Source organism: Asterias rubens, chromosome 6 (genome assembly GCF_902459465.1).
Source record: "Asterias rubens chromosome 6, eAstRub1.3, whole genome shotgun sequence".
Classification (NCBI taxonomy): Eukaryota; Metazoa; Echinodermata; class Asteroidea; order Forcipulatida; family Asteriidae; genus Asterias; species Asterias rubens.
The window spans coordinates 1,470,061-1,498,040 of record NC_047067.1 but is presented as its reverse complement, the minus strand read 5'-3'; the positions used below and the strand labels follow the sequence as shown (position 1 = coordinate 1,498,040).

At 38.9% G+C, this 27,980-nt stretch overlaps 1 protein-coding gene across 1 annotated transcript; it reads left to right on the top strand.

Moving 5' to 3' along the window:
- Positions 1 to 15: 15 nt before the first annotated feature.
- LOC117291264 lies at positions 16 to 27,920 on the top strand. Its single transcript, XM_033772894.1, has 39 exons — positions 16 to 132; positions 444 to 604; positions 1,601 to 1,652; positions 2,152 to 2,255; positions 2,957 to 3,038; positions 3,939 to 4,132; positions 4,660 to 4,784; positions 5,449 to 5,537; positions 5,861 to 5,968; positions 6,449 to 6,544; positions 7,139 to 7,213; positions 7,713 to 7,880; positions 8,318 to 8,542; positions 8,883 to 8,954; positions 9,496 to 9,566; positions 10,207 to 10,345; positions 11,280 to 11,348; positions 12,107 to 12,222; positions 12,935 to 13,051; positions 13,408 to 13,565; positions 14,009 to 14,185; positions 14,753 to 14,905; positions 15,745 to 15,833; positions 16,645 to 16,686; positions 17,160 to 17,340; positions 17,694 to 17,743; positions 18,168 to 18,245; positions 18,849 to 19,008; positions 19,602 to 19,671; positions 20,030 to 20,201; positions 20,698 to 20,817; positions 21,300 to 21,533; positions 21,945 to 22,322; positions 22,557 to 23,054; positions 23,562 to 23,604; positions 24,584 to 24,851; positions 25,315 to 25,527; positions 26,164 to 26,365; positions 27,164 to 27,920. The coding sequence occupies exons 1-39, from the start codon at positions 16 to 18 to the stop codon at positions 27,392 to 27,394; spliced, it is 5,697 nt and encodes a 1,898-aa protein (XP_033628785.1). The 3' UTR covers positions 27,395 to 27,920.
- The last annotated feature ends 60 nt before the right edge of the window (positions 27,921 to 27,980 follow it).

The window sequence follows — 27,980 nt, the reverse complement described above, 5'->3', positions numbered from 1 at the left end:
AAGTTGCAATACAAGATGGCCTTGATCGATGCTAAGTTCCAGTCATGGGCTACCATCAAGGAAAATCTGCAAACTGTTGTCCGAACTTCGGATCCACAGGACATGTGTGTAACAATTCCCTACGGTCTACAGGTACGGAAATCTTGTTTGTAATTGTAACAGTCAATATAAAGCGCACCAGCACTTTCCTACTAGTACTAGTTCTACTATTTAGGGTATTTTTTAAAGCAAGTTGAAAGTTATTTAGTTGCGATAACGCAACCCTCCTGCCGAGTGGGTTACGTTATCGCAACTAAAAGTTATTATGTTTGTTTTATTAGATCTCATAATATGCATGGGAAATTTGTACAGAAAGTGTTTTGCTTAATTTTAAGAAATAATAATTTGCTATAAACTTTTTGCAAATTTATTGTTATTGTTTGTTTTCATTTGAATTTGTATAGTTGTACCACAGCATGCATCACCCCCATGTGGTGCGTTGTTTAGCATTCTATCACTCCACGGCTAGGGATGTTTACGTCACACACATCGACACTGGAGCTTGCAATGAGATCTATGTCTGGACCATCAGTAGTTTAGATGAAAACGCTGTGAAGTGTATCAAGTAAGTGGATAAGATGACTTCAAGTTAACTTTAATTGCTTTAACTTAGAAAGCCCTTGGCTTGATTAAAAAAAATACAATAACACTGAGTTAACTTAACTTTAATGCATTTAACTTAACTTGCCAGTGCCAGTGCCAGTGTTTCCATTATGGCATGACACTTTGCTTAAGATCGATCAGATCTTAAGACTAATTTTAGCTCTTTAGTGAAATCCAGCCATGCAGAATTAAAGAATAAAATCATTTTCTTTCTTAGAAATTGATCTTGATGAGTTTGCCTGGCATTTAAAGGCACTGGACACTATTGGCTATTACTCAAAATAATTGTAAGCATACAAACTTACTTAGTAACAAACAATGGAGAGCTGTTGATAGTATAAACATTGTGAGAAACGGCTCCCACTGAAGTAACGTAGTTTTCGAGAAAGAAGTAATTTTTCACTAAAAAATTTGAATTCGATTTTGAGACCTCAGAATTAGATTTTGAGGTCCCGAAATCAAGCATCTTAAAGCACTTCATGTGACAAGGGTGTTTTTTCTTCCATTATTATCTTGCAACTTCGACAACCAATTGAGCTCAAATTTTCACAGGTTTATTATGTTATTATTTTTGAGAAGGCTGGTCTTCAAAGATTTCCAGTGTCTTTAACAGCTCAGGGCATCAAGGTTTAACACTTGACCCAGCTTGACCTGGTTTGGGGTTCAATCAATAAAAGGAAAATAGCAAACTTTAGGTGATGCGTATCCCTAAGTAAGGGGTCATTATTTACAAAAGTTCAAAGGTTAATTTAAAGAGGGTCAACTGTGGGAACTCACTTCACCAAATTGATCTGGAAAATCTCAATGAACTGACACTTTTAATCCACAAAGAATTGTCTGCCTAATTTTCTAACTTCCGTGTTACTTTAAAAAGATTTTTCTTATTTGACTTCATACTTGACTAAATAAATAATTGTTTAAACACCTGTTGACTATTTTTTGTTTTTTTCCCTCTCAGGTTTCCCATGAAAGCTGCTATATCCAGAATGATATACATTGCTCATCACAGGGTAACAACACGTCTGTTCTTTGTGTGAATAACATAGTTACAATTGAATAGTTACAATTGAATTAGTTATACATCTTGATTAAAAGGTGAAAGGAAATACTAATGTTCCGAACATCACTGTTACAAGAGAGGTTTCGAAATCCATTCCATTGTTGTTAGTATAACCTCTTGATATTACCAAAGGTTTCTCTCCCATTTGATATTTAAATACTCTTGGGTTGTTGGGTTCTTGGAATAGGTGGCCTATTGTGAACATACCCTTAAAACCTGACTCCCTGGGCCCACTTGCCTACAGGTAACCCCAATCCTCAAAAATCATGTATTTGATTAAAACTGGAGTGCATGACACAGTAACAAGCATTTTTTTATTTGGGCCCATGGCCCCAAGCTTTGTATGAATCCTTCATTTCAGCAAATAGGATGTAGAAGGCTTTGGGAGAGGGTATCTAACAGCTTGACTTTGCATTAAATATTTTAATTTTATTTTGGTTGTACTTAAGGTGTTTGTTGGATTCTGCAATGATATGACGTTACGCACGTTTAGCGATCTGATACATAACTGTGCTGAGTTGACTCAAATAACATGTCTCTCCACCGTGCTTTGGTAAGAAATGTAACCCTCATTCCACCTCTCAATTTCCCATCTCAGAAAATGGTTATCTCTCCTATTAGATTATTTTATATTTGCTCTTCATTTGACACTGGTAAACTCAAAATAATTGATAGCATAAAAACATACTTGGTAATGAGCAATGAATAGCAGTTGATACTATAACATATTGTGAGAACCGGCTCCCATTAAAGTTTTTGAGAAAGAAGTGATTTCTCACTCAAATATTAAAAGACTTCAGGCCTGAGACTATTTTTAGGCATTTGAAAGCACACAAATTTGTGCAACAGGGTATTTTTGCTTTTATTATTCTCTTGCAACATGGATGACCAATTGAGTAAAAAAAAATTCACAGGTTTGTTATTTTATGCATATGTTGGGATACACAACGTGAGAATACTGGTCTTTGACAATTACCAAAGGTTTCCAGCCGTCGATTTCACAAAAATCTTCCTAACTTAAGACTAATCTAAGGATGAGTTCAAACCCTGCACTGTAGCATGCACACCTTAAGATTACTCCTAAGTTAGGACGAGTTACTCGTCCTAACTCGAGTTAAGACGAGTCCCAACTCTTTGTGAAATCGATGGCAGTGCCTTTAACTCTATATTTTACTTTCTTTCTGTGAAACTCTCTTTCTCTCTATTTTGAATGTATCTTTTGTTTCTACACGTTTATCATTTGTTTATGGTTAGTATGGCATATAATGAGTGCAACGATGAGCTAATAACCGGAGGTCATGGCTGCCTTCAAACCTGGAAGATGACTCACATTGAGGTACCGTAGTTTTTGTTTTTACTTAGAAAAAATAATATATATACAGTAATATTTGATTATGTTTGTCATGAAATGTATTACAAAAGATTGGATAAAAAACATGGTTTAATTTTAGTCTGATAGCTTACCGATTGTGAAGTTCATGCTAGGGAAAAAAAATAAAAATATGTGAAATATTTCCTTCTGAAATAAAGTTCTATTTGAGAAACTTGTATCTGAAAATCCCCAAGACACACAAAAAACAGCTGGTTTTGATTGCAACATCCCAAACTAAGAACATGATGTGTTACCATGCTAAAAACTGTGCATGGTTGTTCACAATTTTCTCCCGACTCTCACAACAGATTAAAGGGAAGGTACACGTTTGGTAATTACTCAAAACAAATCTTAACTTAAAAACTGACTTGGTAACAAGCATTGGAGAGCTGTTGGAAGTATAAAACATTGTGGGAAACGATTCCCTCTGAAGTAGCATAGATTTTGAGAAAGTGGTAATTTCTCACTAAAATAATAAAAGACTTCTAGCCAGAAGTCTTTTATTCCTATCTGAAAGCACACAAATTCTTCCAACAAGGTTGTTTTTTCTGTCATAATTTTCTCGCAACTTCGATGACCAATTTAGCTCAAATTTTGACAGGTTTGTTATTTTATGCTTATGTTGGGATACATCAAGTGAGAACACTGGTCTTCGACAATTACAAAACGTGTACCTTCCCTTTAAGCCAAAACTCTCACAGGCTTGTTATATCATGTATGATTGATCACACAAAACATGAACATTGTCTGCAGCTGTTTTGTCAGCTCTACCAATCTTGTGTAATGAAAAGGGAAACAAATCATTTTGCAAAAAAAGACCTGTTGCTCTTTTAAAGAATATACTCGATTACTTTGGTTCTCCAGCTTCGGGATCCCTTGACACCTGGTCGTCCAATGGAATGTCAAATCACTCCTAATGACTGGGTTCGTGATCTTCAGATAGACAAGAAACATCGTCAGCTTGTTGTCCTGTGTGATGAGGGGGTATGCATTATTGACTATCAGACCAACAAACAGGTGTTCTTCATTCGTAATTGGCACGAGACGGCACTGACGAGGTAAGATGCTCCACTAGAAGAGGGTTTTACCTCATCTGGATGTCTAATCCTTATTGATCTAATTTATTTGAATGGTTTACAGTTGTTTACATGTAGTTATAATCCTTTATTTAAATTTTGGCGTGTGATGCATGTAGTTGATAATAACAATGGAAACTTATGACACGCCAGTCTGTCATTATAGTGACACTCCTAGCACAGAGATATCCCCTAGCTAAAGTGCTATCTGATAACCAAATACAAATAAACAGAAGGTGAAACTGCTTATTAAAGAGATGGGTTTGAGTTTGTTCTTGAAAGTGTGGTAGGAAGTTTCCTTTCTCAGTTTGATGGGGAGTGAGTTCCATAGGGAAGGACCAGACCGAGAGAAAGAGCGGTTTCCCCAGGAGTGATGAGAGAGGGGAACTTGAATCAAGATTTGCATTCCGTATGGCCCATTAACAGCGACCATCATCAATTGGTAGCGATCAAGTAGTGAGGACTAGTATCTCATTCTGTTATGCCCTAATTATTTCCCTTTTGACCAGCTGCGTGTTCTACCGCCGTCTTGAATACTTCATCACAGCAGCCATGGATGGATCTATTAAAGTATGGAATGCTGTGGTGTATAGTCAGGTGCATGAGTTCATTGGTCATTATGACTGTGTCACAGGTGAGAAAACTGGCTTAAGGTGACTACTTTATGTTTGACAAATGTTTGACTATGTTCTGATAACCCTTCATGATCAATATCAGTACAGTTAAGGTTAGGGTGAGAGAAACACTTCAGGGGAGCGGTAACGGTGTCGTAACATAAGGTTGTCGGAACATAGGGGCGTCAAAACATAGGTGTCAGCTTTTTTAATGTGTTAATTGATTATGATGAGGGTCGCTGTTATGGTCAGAAGCATCTTCGCCTGTAAAATCTGTGCCTTTTGAACAAAGAAATCTACCTTATTGAAGTTCAGAATAAGAAATAAGAAGAGGAAGACGTATGCATCTGGTGACAATTAGTTTATTATTTTAATTCAAGGTATATTGGAAATCACACTACAACCAAATGGCTGAATTGAATAATTGAAAAGGAACAAATACCAAATACATCACTTAAAACATTTTTTTTCCGGATTACCTGAGACTTCTTAGTTTTGGAATAAAGACAATCTACCCAGCAAGTGTAGATACATGATGTACATTGTACACACATGATGTTACAGCAAACTAAATACACATTGATACCTCACCATGCAATGCCTCAGAGTCAACAACTTTATTGAAATAAAGTTTACCTACTGTTAATTTGAACCTGTATTAATTTTGTTTCTTGTCCGTTGAAGGTCTAGTGATGCATCCCACTGATCCGTTGTTGATCTCCAGCTCAAAGGATGGAACCATTAGAATGTGGCGCTTAGATACCTTTGAACTGGTGAGAGAAAGAAACAAAAAGTTATTCTAAAAAAGATAGAAGACTAGAACACACACACAAAACTTGGCCAATTTGATTGAGTTGCTTTGCTTTTACCGTTTACCAGTCACAAACAACAACACTTCTCTCTGTAATTTGGCCGGTAACTTTTCTCTATAAAGTAACAGTTGTGTGTTCTAAGCACCTAGGTTATGATGAGCCAAAATCAGAAGACACTGCAATAAAAGCAGAGGGCATTGATACCCAGGTATGCAATCCTAAACAAAGCAAATACAAAGAAACTATTGTTGTTTTTGTTGTATTTAAAATATTTTCCTCTTTAGACCCAAAGGCTGGATGTTGGAGAGAAGATTCTTGGCATGCGAATAGCCAATCATAATCAGTTATACTACCATACCCTCCACGATGTCAAAGTCTACAACTTCAATCAAGTAAGATCTCTCCAAATGTTTCTTATTTTCCATTTTCAATGTTCAAAATCAACAAAGTATTTTGTGGCAGAAATACAAGATTTGTTTTAGTTCCACTCGCTCTTGTTTAGCATGCTAGATGTTGTGGAGTGTACAGCCACAATCATGGGTTACACGTTTTTGTGTCCACTGTATGAACAAAAGTTTGAAAACCACTGATGTACATGTAGTAGCTGTATCAATGTTATTTATAAATCAATTAACAATTGCTGTGTCAATGATGAATGTAAAAATGCTTGAGAGTTTGTAGAATACAAGATCTGCAGAGAGTTCCTCAATTTTTATCTGCAGCTCCTTTGATGTTTTTGTAACAAAGCGTGTACCCATGGCTGTGCATTGATCAATAATGCTAAATGACTTTGAAACAAAGTTTCAGGTAAAAGTTTTGAATTGTTATTTTGTTTACAACTGGTTGTCTGTTTGTTTGTTTGTTTGTTTTAGTTCCACCATATCTTCACTCCAGTGCAGTCTTGCATTCACAAACTAGCCAAGGTCAAAACCAAAACAGCACCCACAAGAATTCTATGTGCAGCAGAGGTTTGTATTTCTGTATTTTCATCTTAATTTCTGTTAGAAAATTCGGCATAATGAATTTCCCTGGTTGTTTTGTAACCTTTCTGTGTTCCACTACATAATTCTTTTCCTGACAGCAACTTGAAAACATGTATTTTATTGGTATGTCTTGCCTATGTGCAACACAAGGTTGATTTGGCTTGCAGTTTGGAATCAGTCAAACTCAAGCAAAACCAGTCATGGATATAATTTTGTTGGAGTTTAAAAGTTCAGACTTCTAGCAGAATTCATACTTTTTAAGTCTGCTTGTTGGAAAATAGGCGATATTTTCTTCAGATACATGTTTTAGAATCCTGTCCTTTGATCTACTTCTTCAAAGCTGATATACTGTTCTGAAGAGCTCATTCACAACTTAAACACCAGGAGTTATCAAAAGATTGAAATAATGCAAACATTTCAACATACCTCGTAAAATGTTGATCCTAGTTTAAGACCGACTCTCACCCCTTGCAGTAGCTACATGTAGGCACAGACCAAGACTACCTGCGAACACAAATTATTTCCGAGTTTCAGTCAATTCAACACATAAGACAATTCGCAATCGTTTTTCTTTCCTAGGATGGTGGTGTTCGCCTCATCTCAGCTGTGTCTGGGACCATATTGACAATCATTTACCCAATGGCGACTTACCAGGTGAGATTAGCATTCAGAACACACTTATTTTAACAGATTACACAACGCTTACTGAATTTTAACTAAGAACTCATTACTCAAATACCAATTACTAGAGACATTACTAAAAGAGTTTTGCGGTAACACCATGCATGTCAAAATTACTTTTGAGAAGTGTTGGTTCTGAAAAGAATCGGTGGTTAAAGACTCGACAGTGAACAGTTGAGAAATTTGAAAAGTTATTTTAAGAACTCCCAGGTTACTCAAATGCTTAACCTATAGCCAGAGGGTGTTAAAAGGCAACAAAGGATTCACTGGACATCTCATAAAATGCTTCTGTAACCAATAAGCAGTAGATACTAAAAAGGTTTATATTTAAAGACACATTTCGGGTCCGCCATTATCCACTTTGTTTTCTACAGGAACACAAACAAACAACAATTCCTTTTCGAGCCTCATAATCTTAAAAACCAGTCTCCGTCTTTTCTTTACTCCTGGTAATCGTGGTTTCCTTCCACAGGTTCTAACTGACCTCGTGTATGACCCTAAACATGACGTAATCTACACAGTCATGGCAACCGGTGATGTTTTAGTGTTTGAGAGTGGTACTAATCCATGTACAGCCAATCAGTTGTGGATACCGGGCCTTCCTGATGAGTGTGTGTTATGTCTGGCTCTGGTCAAACTGGTGAGTTTATTGTGTGTTCTTTATGGAATCCTGGTACCTGGTTCTGCTAAGCAAGACATGCCTGTCTGTGCTTAGCAAGTTTGTTTGTGCTTACTGGTTTTATAAAATTGGGTCCAGGAATACTACAGGTCAATGTGAGGCGGATATGCTGTACATGCTTGTGCCCACCAAGCTGGGTTCCTCAGCACTTTGCTAGGTGTTTTAACATTTTTGAATTCTTCTTAAAACTATCACTATTAGCCATTTTGGCCGACACTATAGGAGTGCAGTGTTTGGTTTGGGTGTATACAGACAAGTTTACCCATACCTAAAAGTGTCATGTGTGTGTCCACCATATCTCAGAGCGACTTATTGTATTGTATTGTGTTGATTTGCAATTTTTGTAATGTTTGCTAAAAACAATTTCAATTAAATTAATTGTTCTTATTTGATGGCAGGATTGTGCTCTTGGTAAGCAGGAATCCTCCAGCGAGTCTTTAATCTTTGCCGGACTCAACAGCGGTCAGATCATTCTCCTTGAAGCTCAAGATCACTTCATGAAGATACCGGTCAAGGCACACCTCGGTCACGTCACCGTGCTGGAAACATCTCATGGATTGTGTGATGGAGAGAATAATGGCGTCGGAGGGGCGGATCGGCTGCTGTCTTGCGGCTCAGACAAGGTACAACATTCATTCATTTATTTGGCATAGACTTGCGTCTGTGCCAGCCTCATCCTCAAATTGTAATGGGGTGCATTCCTGGAGTTGCTGCTTTCACCTGCACTCTTTCAAGCGCTATTCTCAGCTCTTACACACTTCAACCACTCCACTTTGTCACATTCTATCCAACGCAGCTTAAGGTGACCGCTGCCATGACTTGTACCCAAAAGCAGACCATCTACACCTGCTTTCTACAGACCTCCTTGTCTTCACACGAGATGATTGGGGTAGAAAACTTCCCTTAAAATATTGACCAGTGAACTTTATGTTATCTTTTTGTGATTTTCTTTTCATCAATTAGAATGTGTGTGTGTGGGCCATTGAACTGTCTGGAACCAAGAACTTGAAAGTAAATCTGACGTGTATGAAAATGGTAAGACGATAAAACATCAATCTGCAAAAGTAAAATGGCTCAACCCCCATAGGTATCCATTTGCTCCTGGTTGATGAGAATTGCAATTATAGTTACATGTAAGTGCCTTGCCCGAGAAAACAAACTGACTTGACCAGGATTCGAACCCACACTCTGATGACTCTGCCATCATAACTTGAGTCTGATGCACTAGACCTCGGTCCCAAAACACTCAGCCACAAAAGACTCAGTCAATGACACAAACTGACTTGACCAAGATTCGAACCCACACAGCTCTGATGACTCTGCCATCAGAAGTTTAATCTGATGTGATGTGCTAGACCTTCTGGCACCACAGACTCGGCCACAACACGCTTGACCCTAACACACTCAGCTGTGACACGCTTGACTAGGACACACTCAACGATGACGCTCGGCCATGGCACCCTCGGCCATAACACATTACTTTAAGTGAAGAATAACTGTCTTCATGTTCACTGTCTTTTCGCTCAGTTTGATCTTCATTTTCACTGATAACCCGTCTCTTACTCTGTCATTGTAGATCACAAGTTCTCTTTGTCCATCTCATGTGTCCATGCTACAAAACTCACTCTGTATGGTTCTACCTAACAAGTGAGTACTGCTTCTCTATTAGTAAAGCTTACTCAGCTTAGCGTAAGCGCGCTGCTTAGTAGCATAAGCGCGTTAACTCCCTGCTAAAAAGCACACTTACTTGCCTGCAATTCCTCTAAGCATGGGCCCAATGCCATAACTCTTTACCATGAGTAACAATTGGGGCTTACAGAAGCAGGGAATTATGCGCTTACGTCAAGCGTGTCTCCTTGGTAGTGCTTATATCGGTGCTAGTGCTTATATCGGTGCTTATGGAGTCGGGGAATACCATGCTTATGTCAAGTGTATTTCACAGGAATATTTGCTAACGCTTATCGGTGCTTACAGAACCAGGAAATTTTGTGCGTTTCTAGGCATTCCACACTTACACAGCTTATGCAGAAAGTAGGAGCTTGCCCTGTAAGCGAAGAATGGTGACTGGGATCACAGAATTCGGAAGTAAGCAGAGCCTCTAAATTGGGCTACGTAAGATACCCATTTTAATTACAATCCTTAACAAAATTTTCTTGACTTTAAAACAAACTCTCTTTTCTTATCTTTACGACAAAGTTTGTTTACCTGTAAAACGGCTTTAAGAAATTGCCCCCAGATGAAGTCCTGAGACACTCTTGCCCATCATCCTTGTTTGATTGTCTCTCAGTGATATCCACGTGTATGAACTTCTTGATACGGTTGAAGAGACTGCAGGAGAGAAGGATGAGAAACATTGTACGACATCTAAGATGCTGAAGAGTGCTACGATGTATACACATCTCAAGGAACACAACCACACCAAGATGGTTAGTGAAACAACGAAAGAAATCAAAGATTTTTTCCTTGGTATAAATTGTATATTGTACATTAAATACACTGGACACTATTGGTAATTGTCAAAGACCAGTCTTCTCACTTAGTGTCCTATCTCAACATACATGTATGCATAAAATAACAAACCTGTGAAAATTTGAGCTCGATCGGTCATCGAAGTTGCGAGATAACTATGAAAGAAAAAACACCCTTGTCACACGAAGTTGTGTGCTTTCAGATGCTTGATTTCGAGACCTCAAATTATAAATCTGAGGTCTCAAAATCAAATTTGTGGAAAATTACTTTTTTCTTTAAAACTACCTAACTTCAGAGGGATCCGTTTTTCAGAATGTTTTATACTATCAACCTCTCCCCATTACTCGTTGCAAAGTAAGGTTTTATGCTAATAATTATTTTGAGTAATTACCAATAGTGTCCACTGCCTTTAAGTAGTTTGAGTAGGGCATCCTTGGCTAAAGGTCACAATAAAGGTTTCTCTTTGGTTTATCCTGTGTGCTGCATATACATAAACATAATGAATATGCATTTTACAATTTTGTTTATACATAATATGCAAACCAAAAATTAGAGGACAAACAGAAAAACCTTATCAAGAAACAATGAATAATTAATTAAACCGTAAACCTCCACTTTGTGTTAAACTTATGCATTGTGTTTGAGCTAGTCGCAATCTTTCTTTCTAATTCATAGTTAAATTTTACTAAATTAACAACAGAATGAAAGTTGAATGTGCATTTTCTATTGTTTCATTTCACAGTCTGTGACTGCACTTCATTTTAGCAGATTGGCGGATACATTTCTTTCCCCGTGCGTTTGGTATTGAAGTTTGGATTCAACTTTAATTAGATTTGAGGTAGTATTTTTCTTGTCTTTCTCAAGAGTCCCCTCTCTGTGTTTTGTCTTTAGGTGACCGCCTTATGTAGCTGTCCATCACTTGGTATCTTTGCATCGACCAGCAGCGATGGATCAGTCAAGGTAAAGTCAGACTTTCTCTCTCTCTAACCCTTCAATCAACGTTTAAATTGAGTGAGTACCATGACATGACACATACAAGACATACATGTACGAGACTCATCATCAGGTGAGGTTTGAGGTAGCACCATGTGTATAGTGTAGTCGCTTCAAGTCGCGTGCCACTTTAAGCTTTGCGCATGCGCTGTTGAGTTGTTGGAATGAGTAACAAGAGTTCAGTTGTGAGTAAGAGTTCGTTCCAGCCATGGAGCAAAGAAGTTGACATTAAATATTATAAACGTACATCAATACTTGCGTCAGCCATTTTAGGGATTACGACATAACAATGTGTAAATCTCTTTTGAGTAGTGTTGGTTCTAAAAAGAACCTGTGGTTGACAGCTCAACATCTCGATCAGTATGCTCTGATCATCTGATCGTATTTCTCCTGAAAAGGATCAGAGCATACTGATTGAAACATTAAGTTGTCAACCGTTAATTCTTTTCAGAACCAACACTACTCAAAAGAGACTAACACACGGTGCGACCACAAACCTCATCTAATTTTACTCCCACCTTGCAAAGTTCAAATCCTACTTATGAGACTCATCATTCTCATATATTTTCAAATCAAACTGGTACCATTACATGCATTGATTTTATCCCTCTGGCAACTTACACTTAAAAATATGTTTACACAATTGGAAACACTCAACTCTTGTTCAATTTAATAGGATTGTCCGATGCGTGTATTGTAGAATTTTTGTTTCTGTTTCGTGATAGTTATGGGATCTGACAAACACGTTGGTGAGGGAGTTATGCTTTGATCCGTCACTACGCAGTGTCTGCTTTGCTAACGATAGAGGAGATCTACTTGTTGGTTTCCAAAATCATGTCAGGTAAAAATATACGCACCAGGCCATTGCGCCATCAATGTTATAAATGGTTGAAGACAAAGTACAGGGGTGCGCACTCCGCTTGCCTGAAAGTTTGCATAAAATATTTGTTCGAATGAGTTCTGTGCTGCCAACTTTGGCAAATATAAATCAAAGGTGTTTGCTGTCGCTTTGAAAATGGCCTACCATTTTTAAGATGGTAATGTACTATTTACAATCTCTTACTGACATAACTTGCTCCGAATCATGTGACAACTGTTTCCTCAGTCTGAGGAATTCAAACTGATGTGATCAAGCAAGGCATTGTCCCAGGCAATACTCAAACCTAACACGCAAATGGCTTATTCGGACATGGCCTGGGCACTGGGCACGTTTGGTAATTACTCAAAATATTAGCAACAAAAACTTATCTGGAAGTAGGCAATGGAGAGCTGTTGATAGTATAAAACATTGTGAAACACGACTTTCTCTGAAGTAACGTAGAATTTGAACTTTCAGGCCTTCAGCCTTTCTCAGGAATCTGAAAGCACACACGTTTGTGCAACAAGGGTATTTTTTCTTTCATCATTTTCTAACCAATTGAGTCCAAATTTTCACAGATTTATTGTTTTTATGCATATGATGCGATACACCAAGTGAGAATACCGTTCTTTGACAATTACCAAACGTGTCCAGTGCCTTTAATCCTCAAGAGACATCTTCCCTTTGTCTACAGCTACATCAGCATCTGTACATACCTGCCTCTGTCTTACATGGAGAAAGTCATCGAGATGGACTTTAAGGACGAGGAAATAGAAGAACCAATCAGATTCAACCCTGACCTCCAACTCTGGTAACTGCGCTTCTTTGTATTCCGTTCATACTGCGATAACATCAAGTCCACCTGCTTTTTCATACAGATGTTAAAACAGAGAAAGATTACTTAGTGACAAAATAGAGAGACTGAAAACATTAGGGCTAGATGGCTCGATGAGTAGAGCGCTGGCACGCTAATCTGGATGGTGCAGGTTCAAATCCAAATCTAGTAAATTTGTTGTTGTTCACCCCAAAATTTACTTTCCTTTCTGCACATACAAATAGGACACCAGTTATTGTGAATTTGATATAGCTTATTTACACAGGATTGAGGGTGCATAGGACACAAACGAGATTTATTTAAATTTTTGTTTTCTATAAACAATTTCTTAGGTTTAATATATCCAGCCTGCCTACTTTCCCAACGGACATCATCCTCCGACGTCATATGCAACAATCCATGGATCATCTGCAAAAGCATCTCCAGAGTATAGGGCCCCCTGGAGACAGAGGAGACAGTGAGGTTATATCAACCCTGGCTCCAGCCCTGGGTTAGTACAATCTTCTGAGAATGAGATAGCTCCAGTGTTTTTTGGTTTGATTTGGCTTCAGATTGCACCACATCATCATGTAAACCGTTACATGGTGTAAATTACGTCTTAAACGTGAACATAGCTCTGCATACCTTATAGGCTTCGTTATCCCTGCCGACACAAACTACTTTCCCCAATAAATTCCCCATCTTCATTGCAACTTACTTCATTTACCTCTTCATATTTGCCAAGCTGACTCTCTTCAGATTTTTAAGGGGCATTTGTCTGAATCTGTACAAATTGCTTTATATATCTTATGATACATGTTTCGTGCATAGAGGCTCCTGCATTATGTACCATAAAAAACGTCTTGTGTCACTCTTATTATTATTTGAGATGCCCTTGGGTGTGACAAAGGGCTATATAAGAACGTATATTATTTTCATTCTTCTTAATGTCAGATGAGCCTAAGGCAGTGTCTGTCCCTTCGGTGAGACAATGCCAGACAAAGCACCATGCTCGATTCAGCATCTTCAAACCCTCCATCATCGAAGACGTTGTCATACCAGAGACTCCATCAGATGGAGCTGTTAAATCTCAGCAGAAAGAAGAGAAGGACGTTTCTCCACAGGTCAAAGGTAAAATTATCAAGAGTTGAGAGCTCTTGGAAATTGAACTAAATGTTTTTGGCTTTATTTATTTATTTTGTTCAGTTTAATTTCTAAAGAAGATTCAAGGTTTCAAGTATAATACTTTTTTGTTATTACAGTTTTGATGGGGATAGCACTTCTCATTAATTAAGACATGTGTAAACATGGCGACTCACTTGACAGTTTATACTAGTGAGTCCGCTCCAATGGACCGTTCCGGCTTTCCACTAAGCTCCACCCACCGCGCACGTGAGCAAGACACGTGTACGAGCACTCCCAATGACATTCTGCATGATTCTGCCGCGCGTGCCAAATATACGCGCACGCAGGACCGAGTTTGTCTGGTCACAATCATTGCTGTGATTGGTCAAATGGGTGAACGCTCACAGTTTGATTGACAGGCCGGATCGGTTCTTTCTAGCCTGATAAACTCTAAACCCATCAAACAAACAAAACAAAGAGAAGGAACCAGACTTACACATGTACATCGGCTTCAGTGTGAGTGAAATCTCCCCAAAGTCGTGTTTCTAAGTAGTGGTTTGTTTTTGTGATCAGATGATGCCGATGATGCACCTTCAGCCACTGAGGAGGAGGCTCTGGTACAAGACGGCGATGAAGATGAGAGCAGAGAGGAGGCGGAGCTTGGAGGACTCCTTGAGGAGGAGAAGGAGGAGGAGGAGTATAATCCATGGCCAATAGCACCAGATGGTAAGATGATGGAGTCTGATGACATCTGGGGAGATAAAACAAAAGGCAGAGTTAGTCAAGGGGGGGTGAATATCTCTCCCGTTAAGGGCCCTAATGCCTACTATGCCCACTGGAACTCACTCCATCATTTAGTTTTTTATTTTGAAACTTGTTCTCTTCACTCTGTTTGGCTCCATTAGCCTTTTATCATTTTAGTTGCTACACATGTACAGCCAGAAGAGACACAATAGTACAGCATCACTCAACCTGTCATTACCATGATGTGTACAAATAATCTGAAGACGGTGACTTAGTCTCTTGACTACAGCAAGCTAGTCGAAATGAGAGCACACTAGTCGAAATGTTGAGACCAATTCAAGAACTGACTCCGCGGTAGTGCAGTTAATTACGATCCTATAAGCTAAAGTAGTAGTCCCAGCCAATTCTCTATACCTCTGCCCGGGTAGTAGTTAAAAAGCAGGATAGTTCTTTTCAGAACTGAGAAGTCTCCCGAATATCCGATAAATCTACTCCGTGGTAGTAGAATAAAGAAAGACAGTTCTCTAAGAACAAACTCTACCTGGCAAGTAGATACACACATGGTGTTACCGCAAACCAAATGTATATTAGTCACTTCAGTTTTACAATTACTGTTCCATTCTTATTTGGGCCTGCTAAACTTAATTCGCAGACACAAGTTGGGTTCGTCCCGACAGATTTACTGTATAACTATATCTCTCTATCATTCTAGTTTATAGGAACTTTGCAAGTAATTTGCAACACTTCACATCCCATTGCTTTAGAAATAGATGATCTGTTTACTCGTATGAATTCGGGGTTTCTGTTTGTTTTTCTCGAAGGCTATATTCCTAATTCAGTGATAAAGAGCATCATGGGATATCATCACACCCTAGAGCCAATCCCAGAATCCCCATGGAAACCAAAAGCAGTAAGTGTCCATTATCATATCTCCTAAAGAGAAGGGGTTGGCCCCTAGTCTGATCGGCAGCTAATTGCACCACAGCACCTTGTAAACCATAACTATGTGCTATTATACAAATAGTGACTGCTTCGAGTGCTATGGTTAAAACTACGACTCCCGAGGTGATCCCCGGAGCGTTCTATTTTCCCGAGGCGCAGCCGAGGAAAAATGGAACGGTCAGGGGATCACCGAGGGAGTCGTAGTTTTAACCACATCACGAGTTAAAGCAGTCAATATTTGTTTTATACCACCCCAACAGACTATTTGTCATCTTCATACACGTAACATTCGTATGCAAGTTTCAGATACACAGATGCACAACTGATTGGGTTTCGAGGTGGGTAAAAAGATGTCTGGGTACTGCACGCCGTGTGGTAGTTGTCAGACTAGAAACACACGGCAAACGATGCACTATCACAAGACCCATCTAGTAAAACTAAGACATATCATGTGACGCGCTCTAAACCAATGAAAAGGCAGAATATTTGTAAGGGGTGTTGTAAAAAGGAATAGGTCTCATACTTCAAAAATGTAGCTCCACATACCCTGCAGGAAAAAATACTGAGCACTTTGATGGGGTGTGATAAAGCGCTATATACATTGTACATGTAAGAACATAGTATTTTATTTTACATTTTGCTTCATATAAAACTTTTAAGATCAAACAATTCAGCCCATTGTTCTGAGACTTCACTTGCTATAAATAAAACTTGCTTTCTACTCAAAACAGCTTGTTTTTATTTAATTTTCTAAATTTTCTCTTGAACAGTTTTCTCAGTTTGAAGTCATGACGAAGACATCCGCAGAGTCAGATTCTTGTGTAAGTATTTAGAGAATAAACAAATTGGAAAAGAAATTGACTTGAATGGGACTTAAACCTGCGACGACCATTGGATTGCGCCAACCGAGAGCTATGTAACCCTGGCGTTGTCATTCTCCCTGTTTTGTCAATATCTTTGTTCGAGGAAGCCAGTCAGAAGCTATACAACATTTTCACTTGACATTCTTGGATGGAAAAAACCCCAAAACATGTTGATAGGTTAAATTTGGGCTTGCTTTGATTGTACTAATTGAAACAAATTTCTGGCGATATCTTAAAAACATGACTACTTTTAAAGTGAAGTTTTCACAGGTTAGCTCTATTGTATCTTCATTTATAAAGTTTTAAAACAATCAAAGGGTTCAATAAACCAAAGGTAAAATTTTGCCAATAACTATAATCAGTAAGCTTTCAGTTTTTAACTATTTTTTTCTGAAGTCCCAATCCTGTGCTATGCCTTGACTTGTCCTCAGGACAAGCCGTTTACCTGGGTCCCATCTTCATCTGAAGAGGAGGAGGAACTGGATTATCTATCCTACGAAAGTCTTCAAGATGAAGCCTCGAGGACAAAGTTCTTCCAGGACCTGGGCATGGCCGACATGAGCGATAAACAACGCAGGCAAACACTGGCCAAACTGCAGTTGTCTGGGATGGGTGAGTATGGTCATGTCTGGCCTGGGCTGTTGCTAAGGGTGATGCTATAGGCTTTCTACAGTCCCAAATCCCTCTATGTTGCATTGTAGAAGGACTGGTCCATTAGGTCCAAGTGCAAAAAGCATCCCTCTATGTTGCATTGTAGAAGGACTGGTCCATTAGGTCCAAGTGCAAAAAGCTTCCTGCACAGGCATATCAATCTTTTCAAAGAACAAACAATTTGGTGAGGAGTGAAATGGAAGGAATGAGGCGGCACTCAAGCCAAACTGCCTAGTCTGGACAATTTGAATAAATGTGCACAAGTCAAGATATTTCTTGAAAGGATTTCACTTCCCGTGTTGTCTCTTTTGCAGGACTTCCAGGGAAGGTGGCCATTCCTCAACTTGAACTTCTGGGCAAGAAGGTTTGGGAAAAAAAGTATTTTTAAAGCTCGCTAAGAAAATTTATTATTCCAAAACCGTCCTCTTAAAAAAAATGTCATCACACTAAATATTCAAATTGTTGTTAAACAAAGACAAAATGACTAGAGAAGGGTTTGAACCTGTGACCTCCAGATTAGCATGCCATGCTCTACCAACTCACCCAGTCAGTTGGTACAACATTACAAAAACACATGAAGCAATTTGCAGTTATCCGAACTTACCAAGGATGGTGGCATGGTTTATCTGGCTTGCTGTGACCTGATTGCGACATGGTGGCTGCTTGAACAATGAACCTTGACATTTGATTCTGTGTTGCATACACTGAGAGAAGACGACCATGGCATAGATTCCAGTGGAGACAGTCGAGTGGTTTTCCTTGATAAACTTTCCTTGTTTCTTTGTCAGGGAAAAGGAGGGAAGCAGCGAAGGAAGTCCCGAGGAATTAACACAAAAGAAGCAGCCATTGTGAGAAGAAAGGTAAAGGTCAAAGGACAAAGGTTATTGATAGCATTTATAGTAAAGCATCTTGCTCAAGAGCACAAGTGTCATGACCAGGATTCGAGCCTACACCCCGATGACTTAACTACCAGAACTTGAATCTGATGCTCTTAAAGCCATTGGACACTTTCGGTACATAAAAAAAAAAAGTTCACAGATTTACAAATAACTTACAGGGTTTACAGAAGGTAATGGTGAAAGACTTCTCTTGAAATATTATTCCATGAAATGCTTTACTTTTTGAGAAAACACTAAAACAATATCAATTCTTGATATCGAGAATTACGGATTTATTTTAAATACATGTCATGACACGGCGAAACATGCGGAAACAAGAGTGGGTTTTCCCATTATTTTCTCCCGACTCCGATGACCGATTGAGCCTAAATTTTCACAGGTTTGTTATTTTATGTAGAAGTTGTGATACACGAAGAGTGGGCCTTGGACAATACTGTTTACCCAAAGTGTCCAATGGCTTTAACTGCTTGGCAGTGACACTGAATATATGCACAAGTATACATCGGTGTAGGGCTGAACTATTATGCAGTAATACAGTTCCTCGGTACCCATATAAACTGTTGTCTTCAGATGAAATCTTCTGGGATGACGATGGAGGATGATTCCGGGGATGAGGAGGAGGAGATTTTCCCAGACGACGGGACTCCAAAGCTTCTTAAGCAGATTGCGGCCAACGTTTGGTTTCCTAGAGGCATCTCACTACAGGTTGAACCTGTAGTTCGGACACTGTGTAAGTAGAAATGAAGATGGAGGGTGTCCTCTTGTAAATGGCTCATCACCATACTATCGCCATTTCTCATCTTATTTGTAAAGATGGAGGCAGTTCTCAATAAGCAGTTATGAACTTTAGTTATTTTATTTGATGGTTTGTTTGTGTACGCAAGTTCATCCCACACAAGGTTCAAAGCAAGGGGTGTGAGAAATTAATATTTTAAGATGAAAATAACTTTGGGGAGCTGAAGGACGGAATTGATATTCCTCTCAAATCAGTCTAGATTGTAGGATGGAGGGAAACATCCACCAGGCAAGGAGTTCCAAAGAGATGCAGTACGTGGAATAAAGCTGTTGGAATGACTCTTTGTTCTACATCTCAGCAAAGCTAGATTGTATGAGAAATAAGAAGCAGAGAGCCTGCTTTCTCGCTCAAACATCTCAGTAGGAGGATCCAGGTCTGACACACTGGTAGCACATTTACCATTAAATTGTCTGTAGAAAAGACAAGAGGCTGGTTTACAGACCTACAAATTTGGGATGCCAGGCACAACAAAAAGAATGGCCATGATGGTTAAATTATTATAATATTTTGTACATTTTACTGTTCAGTGGATCTCCTTGATGATGTAGCAGATCTTCAGTACAGGCATGTATGTGAGGCCCTCGTCCAAATATACAAGTAAGTTGTCATGACAAACTGTTACTCAAGTTGTTGAAAAACATGATTCCAGAATGCTACCATTTTTTGGTATCGCAAGCCTGGGACTTTTTCTGTCTCATTTTGCCCACAAAACCGTATGTTCTGTTAATTTCAACTGATTTTCATTTTGTTTGTGTTGTTATACATACATGTAGTGCAGATTAATTGATATGTCATTAGATTGAAATTGTTGGACATTTTCATCTTTCTTGAGATGATGCAACATGCTTAAGAAGCTAAAGAAAAAAATCTTGTCAAGAAATCCTCTTTCCTTCTTGTCCTATCTCCAAATTGTCAACCCTGATTTACGATCTTTCTGATTCTTCTCTCATCCCAGACATCTTGGCATGAGTGATCTTCTCTTAGAGACCGTCTTGACGAAGTGCCGCACTCAGCTGAAGAGCAGTAAGGCCATCGTCCGAGCAAACACTGTCAAGACACTGACGAGCTTTGGTCTCGATCGTCGAGATGTCATCTTGAGTCTCCTACCTGCTCTTGCTGATTGTGAGGTGCGTTTTAATTAATAAACCATTTATGTCGTCTTTTGGAGTGACCATGAATATTTTTAAGGTGATTTTTGTAAACGGTATTTTTTATGAGAAAATAGAATAAGCTGTTGCAAACTGCTTATCAACCAAAAGGACCTATGGTATGAATGCGCAAAATAGTTTGCCCGACGTTTCAACCCTAGCAGAGCTTTTTAAGGCTAGCAGAGCTTTTTAAGTGACAACGCAACACAACACACATAAACAGGTATATAAGTGTAACAGAAACAGTGGAAAGAGATGAAAAGAGAGATAGGCAGAAAGTACACAGAAAAGGGATGAACGATGAAGGCGACAAATAGGTTAGAGAGAAGGGGCTGGTTTGGTATTTTTTATGTTTTAAAACAATTCTTAGATAATGGATTGGCAGTCTCGTCGAGTAATATTTTGAGAAAGTATTTAAAATGTCCGTTATTGTATTTTTAAAGGTATTTTATGACATTATATTTTTCTATGTCAGGAGGATGTGAGACAGGAAACTGTAAAAGCTGTTGACGCTCTGGCTGGAATACAAGGTAGATCTGGTTTAATGGGATACCTGGAAAAGATTGGTTTCCTACGAACATACCATGGACAGGAGGTACATCCAAATTTTTAAGCCTATATTACATGGTTTTGTTTTCATTTTTTGCTAAAGGTATTTAGGATTGTTAGAGCTGACTAAGTAATCGCAGACATTGTTTATGTTATGTGAAAGTATCTTTTCATTGTGGTGAGCAAAGAAAGCAGCCGTGTTTGTTGGTGTCTTCAAATGCTTGACTCCTTGATTTTAACAATATTTCTATGGAGGGTTGGTACTGGCCCAAGCTCAAACTTTGTGTGTTCTATATTGTATTGTATTGTTTTGTGGTCAAACTGCCAATCACAGAACTTTTAACATTGTATAACTTTTGTATTGACTGTGTAACTTGACTTCGGATCACAATATTTGCCAATTTAAATAAAAATAAAAACTCTTAATCACTGAGCTTTTAGAATAAATCTTAACTTATTTCTCTTTGATTTTTATCAATCCCTTCATAAGTTTGAAATTTGAACTGTAAATGACTTCCTTTCTAGAAGGAGGTGATACAAGAACTAGCCCGACGCTACACCCCCGACCCCACCCATCATCGGCCCTCCACCCTACACCCCTCCCGCATCCAGCTGTTAGCTCGCAGGAGGAACAACGAGGAAGATGTGTTACCCATCGAAGGCCTACCTTGTGTTTCTCCGGTCATAAATGTAGATAACTGGCTGTCACAGTATCAGATGGAATTGGGTAGGCGGCCCAGTGAGGACCTTTCATTTGATGATGTAAGTTTGGTTACTTGTTGTTTACTTATTTGTTGTGTTTATAATTATAGTTTGAAGCTTTGCATGGTGTGGATAATTAGGAAGAACCTATAAATAAATCTCTTTTGTGGGAGTGTTGGCTCAATGATTTGAACAGTATACTCTGTTCGTCTGTTGTGTTTATTAATTTGTCACATACTAAAGCACAAGAGAAACCAACTGTGTAAATTGTAAATTTCAAATAACGTTGGGTCGAACCTGCAACTTCCACATCAACTCAGCTATCTACAATTGGCCAAAAACTTTAGCCAAGTGAAACTAAACATACCCTTGAAAGTAAAAAAAACTTGAGAAATAATTTTTTTAATTTTGTGTTTGAGGGTAAGTTATGTTTAAAAATTATGTTATTTATAATAATTTTTGTTTAAGGAGGAACTTTCTGGAACGGAGACCCTCCAGCCTTGGAGAGGCAAAGTGTCAAATATGCAAAGGAAGTACATGCCATTACCTGACCAGAGGGTAAGAAAAACATGCAAACAGCAACAACGCCCCACTGGAAACAGAAGAGCCTCTGTACACCCAGCTCCCACTGGAAGACTTAAACCAATTCCAAGGGATCAGAAACCCGATGAGATGCGCAGAAATGATGAATGGCTCCCTCAGATGCCGGTCGGGAAAGAGGATGGAGCGTCGTCTTATGATCGCTCCATGATACTGACACACGGACGGAAGACAAAACACGCTCAGTTACTTCAAGCTCATGATGAGACGATTGGCCTAGAGAAAGATCAGATGGTGTACAAAATGCAGGTCAGTAATCAGTTAAAATCTTTTCAAACTAATAGTTAATGGCCTGTCGTTTCGACCCTAGCAGAGTTTTCCTTTGAGAAAGACTCTGCTAGGGTCGAAACGTCAGGCCATTACCTATTTTTTGTATATATACCAAGGGTCCTTTTGGCTGGTAGGCAGTTTGCAACAGCTAATTCTATTTTCTCAAGTAAAATATGTGTCGCTGGTAAGTATTGTGTTTATGTTAATTTTAAGGCTAAGCTTCACTGCCATCATGAACACTACGAGAAACTCAAGCAACTTCAGCAAGCAGAACGAAGACGTAAATCCAGTTACATACCAAGCAACTCCCGCTTCTACACATACTACAGCAGACAAGCTCAGATTCATCCTTCAGACTCTGATGAGTGGGAGACAGACACGTCACAAGAGTGGAGTAATACCGCCCTCCAGAGGGTCAAAGCTGTCATCGAGGCATTCAGCAAAATGCCATCTAAACCCCTCATACCTTTCTGGGAGTTACCAAGCGAGTCAGGGGTCGGTGGGAGCAGCCTTCTTGGGACCAGTATGCCTAAGATGGATGGAGAGGACAAAGGGAGGCAGGGAGAAGTGGAAGGAAGTAGTGGATTCTTCACAGAGGTTGACCTCTTGGGTCAGGGGTCAATGCCAGAGAGACCAATGTCTAAACTGACTGTGAGGAACTTGCAGAAACACGATGCCATCAGCGGGAAGGCTAAAGTGGTGCTGGATGATGTAAGTTTAGATGCAATAACGGTTCAATTTTGGATGGTTTACAAAGCTAGTTCGTATTCACTCTTGTTGTCACATTCAATATTAAAACCTAAATACTGGCCAGTTGTGGCAGGAGATTCTGTACCCTCGGAGATCGTTACCCATACAGCAAATTGTGAAGACAATTTTGTGTGATAGTGTCGCTTTTGAATCAATTTCCTTCAACTCAAGGTAATTTACCAAGGGAACACACACAACGAGGGAGAAAGCCCCCATGACAATTGAATATTCAATTTCAATGATCTTTGTGCATACAATATTTTACACCGCGCCAGTCTTTGGACCATTTATTTCATTCCTTGAACTATCTCAGCTCCCTGGGAAGTATGTAGTGCACCAAGCTGAAACAATCACAAGAACCATCTCTGCCCTCACATAATTATTTACAGTGATTAAAAAATGTAACAAAAAAGTGTTGTGGTGGTTCGGACTCATTGGGATTTTTTCCATTTCCTTTGTTCCATGCAGAGTACCCTTTCCACTAACACATATACAAGCCATCAGATTCAGAGTGAGTAGTGAAAGTACACACAAATTTTAACAAATCGAGATAAGAGATTGGTTCATTACCAAACTATGACCCTACCTTTAAAGGCAGTGGACACTATTGGTAGTTACTCAAAATAATCATTAGCATAAAACCTTTCTTGGTGACGAGTAATTGAGAGAGGTTGATGGTATAAAACATTGTGAGAAACGGCTCCTTCTGAAGTGCCATAGTTTTGGAGAAAGAAGTAATTTTCCACGAACTTGATTTCGAGACCTCAGATTTAGAACTTGAGGTCTCGAAATCAACCATCTAAACGCACACAACTTCGTGTGACTACGTGTTTTTTTTTTCATTATTATCTCGCAAGTTCGATGACCGATTGAGCTCAAATTTTCACAGGTTTGTTATTTTATGCACATGTGAGATACACCAACTGTGAAGGCTAGTCTTTGACAATTACCAATAGTGTCCACTGCCTTCAACATGAAATCATGTCTTGCAGAAAAAAATGCTTTATCAAGTTACACAAAGATATAAATAGTTTTGCACTTACAGTAAAGATTATTCATCATCCTGTCAAAGTCATGTCCTCTTCCTTTACACTGCCTCACACACTTTGTGGCTAACAGTTAACCTGTTGTAAAAAACGTTAAAAAAAATGCTTTTCTGTCCAGATGGTCCGATTTTATATTTAAGTACCATAGATGTTTTGCAACCTTTAACTGGCGGTGTGAGGTCATTAAATAGGTTTGGATTTAAACAAATATCTTATCACAACAAGGTACAAAATCCTTATCATATTTTTCCGGCCTGCATGGCCTGTGTGATTTATCGTCTTTTAGGGTGCATTGCTGGCTGACGCCAGTGACCTCAGCATGAAATCACATCTACAGTGGCGTATAATTGTGACAGAGAGATCTATACATCACTGAAACTGAAAGAGACTATTTTAAATTCGAATGAAGGAATATTTTTATTCCCTGAATTATCTCCAAACCAGAAAACTGGAGGGAATTCTTCAGTTTGCCCTTCGTCCAACGACGCAAGAAACAAAAGGGTGCACTGCCATCCCACAATGCACCAGCCAGCTTCCAACCAATCAAATGCATTTCATCAAAGGTCAAGGTTGAAAGTGCACAGGGGGAAAAGGGTCAGAGGTTATTGGACGAGGTCTTTGTGGACCCAAAGAGGGTGGAGAAGAGGGCGGGGCAGGGGGAGGTTTTCTGTACTCCAGTTCCGGAAAAATTGACAATCGATACCAAAAACAGGTTGAGTATCAAAACATAATTTCAAGTCAAATAAGTACAATTTTGGTTGTCATTAAAAATTAATTTTAAAGGTGTTGTGTAGGTTGGCAAGGATAAAAACATTCTTTTATTTTAGTTTAAAAGCTTGTCATGGCCCAATTTCATGGCTCTGCTTACCGCTGAACTCTGTGATTGCAATAACCATTCTGCGCTTACAGGGCAAGTGCCAAATCTCTGCGTTACCTGAGTAAGTGTAACCACACAAAATGGTTCACTAAAAACATACTAATAAAGTTATGGCAAAGATCTAAATGATGAGTCGCACCAAACATCAACACTGTCTGCAACTATTTTGTCGTCCCTACAATCATGTATGAAAATGTGTTGAAGAGAAATAGAACTACAGGAAAATTGGCAGTTAAAATCTCAGAGTACCACAAAATTATAACTTTAATTAAAAAAAATTCCTATGTATACTTACTAGATCAAGTGGGGTCAGCCAGTACGGGAATCTGGAGATGAGTTGGACTACGAAAAGTCCAATTAGAGATAAAGATGTCAATGGTCGTAAGGTTGTCTCTTTCACAACAGTGGTCCCAGATTATAGGGACAAGGAGCAACGGAAACAATGGCTGCAGCAACAGATGCTCTATCCTTCACTCTATCAGATGAGGATCTTAGATGAAAAACGCAAAAGGTAAAATCAGATGTATGCTTATCACATTTTTGCCAAAAATCAACGTTCAGAATTTAAATTTTGTTGTGTCTTTTTCTAACACTTAAAGCTGAGGACACACATACTGCAGAACTAATCACACATGTGTGTAGCTGTAGTCAGGTAGTAGAAATCTCAGACTAAATTCAGACTATGTTTTTGTCTGCCTGGTGAAAGAAGTGGCTGTTATTTTTTCCAGAAATGAAGAAATTCTTCTATAGTCCTGGCCTGAACACACTGTACCCAGAAGCTCCTTAAAATTGTAAAATCTACAACTACAATGGCTACCAAAAGGCGGAAATAGAATCTTTCATAAACCATCCGGTTCGCAAGCGACCAGTTGAAATCCCTTCAGAAAAATAGTTGTAAAACGAAAACTAAAGAGTGCACAGCAACACAGATTTCAAAATGGGAAAAAGAGCTCTTAAGCGTGCTATTGTGTAAACTAATGTGTAAAATTTATTGCTAACACAAATGGTGCATGGAAAGGTTAAACTTACCTTCATAATTTCAGACCTTTTTGTCAGCAATGACTGGCACCCCTGAATCCATTCTCCCACTCTCGTCTCAAGCTCTCCACTCTGTAGATTAATTTAACCAATTCATCTTCATCATCAGGCGTGCCACGATGGTCAACGCCCAGCAGAAGTCTCCCCATCTACCTCTCCTTCAACGACATTCCTCCACTGGGTTAAAGAGACTCCAGTACCGATGGTCATCTCCAGAGCCAGTCGTCTGCTCTCAGAAACTCAACAAGAAGTCGTCAGTGAGAAAACCAGAGCCAGCTAGGATACAGGAGAGGGAAGAAACAGTGGAAAAGGTTTGTATTAATAGTGAAAAAGGATCACTGGGCGTAGGTTAGGTACCAGCCAAAACTCATGTGTACAGGTTTTGAGGCAACAACTTCTACTCAGATCTTCAACAACAAGTCTTCTCGCCATGGGGGAAAATCCTTTTGCACGAGATTTTGTAAAAGTTGATCTACAATTACATCATATTTCAAATGGAGAAACAAAAAATGCAGTAGGAATTGGAACTCTAAATGATGGGAGAACATTCTAGTTAAAGGAAGACTACAGAATTGGTTTGCTTGCAAAAACAGTTGCTGGCAGTGTAAGCACTTTATGTAATCCACCATATATATAAACTGACAAACCTGTAGAAGTTTGAGATCGATTGACCTTTTGGGTCCAAGAGAATAGTGAAAAAACGATTGCAAATTTATGCATTGCTTCGATGCCAAAACAAAAATGAATAAAACGCTCCCTGAGCGATAAACTCCAAACAAGAAATTAGACTATTTGTTTCTGATCAAATATGCAATTTCAGACAGAAATATTTCAAGGGATGTTTTCTACTATCATCATCATTAGACTGTGTAAGTTTGATGTAAATCTGTGATCTTCACAATTTTTGTTTCTTACCAATTCTGTATTGTTCCTTTAAGTTTAAGGCAACACTATGGACATTTTGAAAAAATACAGGTTTGAAGTAACAAAATCGTACAAGGTAGCACCATGGAAATTTTGAAAAGACCGATATACATGTACATTGTACTACAAGGTTTCAATCACGACACTGTACTGAATATTTTTCACATATCAAAATTCAATTTCAGGAGTCCAAAATAAAGAAGACGCACATATACCTTCCATATCTTCCATATGTGGGAACGCGGATGCCAATCGTGCCACATAACTCCACCATCTCTCACCAAAGCTCGATGAAACTTCCCAAGATTAAGCCAGCATCAGCTGGGAGCAGTGTAAGATATGTCGATGATTTACCACGCTTGCAGGAGAAAGTAGAGGGCTGTGTGACAAATCCTATCACTATACCTCAAGAATGACGAGTACGCTAGGATAATTTTGGGGTACAACGACTGGGGGTCGGGTCTGGGGTTCATTAAATTGGGGGTAGGGAGGGGATTCAAAAAATGTACGGGGGCAAGGCAACTTTTAAGGGGTGTCGGGTACATATGAGGGTTCCCTTTTTACTTGAATTTTTAAGGTCAAAGGTGAAGGACGAATGGTTATTACTTGTCCGATACATACCTGCCAACTGTTCCTCTATTTAAATTGAATTTTCCAGATTTTTTAGATTACAAGAGGCAATCAGAACATTCCTATTTGTGACAAGATACGAGCAATGACGAGATAAAAAAGTTCCTGTAATAGAGAGTGCCACTTGTAGTGATGTAATATAATAAGCTTTACTCGCACGACTTTTTGTGTCGCTATACGAGGACTCGTGAAACTGTTGTTTCATATTTCTGACGTTTCAATGTTGGCAGGTATGCAATAGTGCTATTTCAAATGGCCTTAACTACATTTGATATGTCTGGGTGTTCCGTTTTGTAAGGGGCAATTGCAATTGTGTAAATTAACTTGAATTTATACATTTGATACCAGGAACAAAAACCACAATTTACGTTT

Bases quoted from the DNA above. Each gene is read 5' to 3' on its own strand.
- LOC117291264 (XM_033772894.1), top strand. From the start codon at position 16: ATGGCCTTGATCGATGCTAAGTTCCAGTCATGGGCTACCATCAAGGAA. The intron at 12,223-12,934 runs GTAAAAATATAC...CTTTGTCTACAG, and splicing joins GGTTTCCAAAATCATGTCAG to CTACATCAGCATCTGTACAT. The intron at 17,744-18,167 runs GTTTGGGAAAAA...TTTCTTTGTCAG, and splicing joins TTGAACTTCTGGGCAAGAAG to GGAAAAGGAGGGAAGCAGCG.